Below are 2,500 nucleotides of genomic sequence, written 5' to 3'. Positions count from 1 at the left end.
AGAAAGAAACAGGCGTAAGATAAAAGGTAAAGATTTACATTTGACGGCTGATAAGCATCGCAGAAAGAAACGTATGTGAAACCTTACGTTTGGTGGCTGAAAAGCATTTCTCTCTTCCTCTCTCTTACAGGCTGCCCTTGTACAAGAGCCCGTGTCTTGTTATATGCAAGCAGTTCTCCAATGAACGAACGTTCGCAGAAAGGAAGAGACACAGGTGAAAAGGTAGATATTCAAGTTTGGTGGCTTAAAAGCATCGTAGAAAGAAAAAGGTATAGATTTAAATCCAAATATATCTGCTGTATGATTGCCATAAATAACTCAGAACGAAGCAGATATACAGACTGACAGACAGATCGACGGAAAGTTACATAAACTCTCCTTCTTCACCTCGAGAATTTTCACCTGCCACGTGATATTACTGAACTTATTCTTTGGTGCAAAAGATGAAATACGTATTTCGCTGACCTGCTTGGGTAAAATATTCCTTGCCAAAACATTACTGGCATTTCTTATACTTTGCCAAAACATTACTGAAATTTCTTATACTTTGCCGAAAAATTACTGAATTTTTTTATACTTTGTCAAAACATCACTGAAATTTCTTATACTTTGCCAAAACATTACTGAAATTTTTTATACTCTGTCAAAACATTCCTGAAATATCTTATACTTTGCCAAAACATTACTGAAATTTCTTATACTTTGCCAACACCTTACTGAAATTTCTTATGCTTTGCCAAAACATTACTGAAATTTCTTATACTTTACAAAACATTAAAATTTCTTATACTTTACTGAAATTTCTTATACTTTGCCCAAACATTAATGAAATGTCTTATTCTATGCCAAAACATTGCTGAAATTTTTTATACTTTGCCAATACATTACTGAAATTTCTTATACTTTGCCAAAACATTACTGAAATTTCTTATGCTTTGACAAAACGTTACTGAAATTTCTTATACTTTACAAAAAATTGAAATTTCTTATACTTTACTGAAATTTCTTATACTTTGCCCAAACATTAATGAAATGTCTTATTCTATGCCAAAACATTACTGAAATTTGTTATACTTTACCAAAACATTGCTGAAATTTCTTATACTTTGCCAATACACTACTGAAATTTCTTATACTTTACCTAAACATTACTGAAATTTCTTATACTTTGTCAAAACATAACTGAAATTTCTTATACTTTGCCCAAAAATTATTGAAATTTCTTATACCTTGTCAAAACATTACTGAAATTTCTTATACTTTGCCAAAACATAACTGAAATTTCTTAATACTGACCACTCGTTTGCCTTCATTGTGAGAAGATTAGTTCTGATAAATTAAACATGTTGATATTTCGTAATTAGCTTTTTTTAAAATATGGTATATATAAATGTTAATGAGATTTATAATAATATGTATACTAGCATGCAAGAAAGCTTTCCATAAAAGTTTGATAGAGGCTGCTGACTTATTAACGTTAATGCCTTGTGCTGTTAATTCCTATACAGTTCAAGTAAAAGTTCAAACCGTTCAATAGGTACACACGCAAGGTCGCTGCATTCGTGTAAAAAAAAAAAAAAGAAAAAAAAAATCTCTCGGAGGAAGAGTTACCAGGTACATTATATCAACGTTATATCTCCAATAACATACCAGGTGAGCTTAACATAACTGTTTGCACTTATATATATTGAGTTTTCCTCTGGCTGAAGTAGTGTATTTCGCCTTTGCCGTTAGAAAATTATATAAGAAATAAAAAAATCTACATAAGGATTCGTGTACCAGATTTTGTGTGTGGACGCAGGTTAATTCAGTGCCTAAATTGTCAACAAGGTTTGTGTTGGCTATAATTAACTAAAACAGTAAAAAGAGAAAACTAATTTAAAGGTCTAAAAGTCACTCATGAAAGGCAGAATCAAGGGAAAGGGACATAACCCTATCAAGCAGGACAATGCCTTAGAAATTGAACATATATACATATGATCAGCGCCAAGCTCCCTCTCCACCCAAGCTAGGACCAAGGAGGGCCAAGCAATAGCGGCTGAAGACTCAGCAGATAGACCTATAGGCTCTTCCAAACCCACTATCCTTAGCTCACAAGGATGGTAAGGATGCAGCGACCAAAGGAACTAACGAGTTTGAGCAGGACTCGAACCCCAATGAATATTGCCATTGGACAAAAATGTTCCATTCATTGTTAATATTGCCACGGGATATATCAAAGTTTAATTAAAGAGAAAAGCATTTATTTCACAAAGCTTTCAAAGGCATTGGAATTCTTTATAAAAAATTGTAATTTAATGTTCTTCGAAGGATACGACAGGTCATGCATGTATAGATATACACAGTCTTCACTGGAACTTATTAACCATTATTCTGATAAATTCTGACAATGATCTGGCACCTTATGGATTTTTTTTCAGGTAATTTTCTTTATTTTCTGTCTGACACGCTTGAAGTTTATTCATTTGCTCTATATTTGCCGTCGCAACTTTACATATAA

The 2,500-nt window shown here is 32.7% G+C and overlaps 1 protein-coding gene across 1 annotated transcript in view; it reads left to right on the top strand.

Moving 5' to 3' along the window:
• The window catches only part of LOC137657367 (uncharacterized), a 46,649-nt gene that overhangs the window by 40,944 nt on the left and 3,205 nt on the right, over positions 1 to 2,500 (top strand). Inside the window, exon 5 of the mRNA XM_068391702.1 lies at positions 323 to 452. Coding sequence (XP_068247803.1) covers positions 323 to 452 — 130 coding nt within the window. The remainder of the gene's footprint in view (positions 1 to 322; positions 453 to 2,500) is intronic.

Source organism: Palaemon carinicauda, chromosome 18 (assembly GCF_036898095.1).
Source record: "Palaemon carinicauda isolate YSFRI2023 chromosome 18, ASM3689809v2, whole genome shotgun sequence".
Taxonomy (NCBI): domain Eukaryota; kingdom Metazoa; phylum Arthropoda; class Malacostraca; order Decapoda; family Palaemonidae; genus Palaemon; species Palaemon carinicauda.
This window is presented reverse-complemented; position numbering and strand designations above follow the sequence as displayed.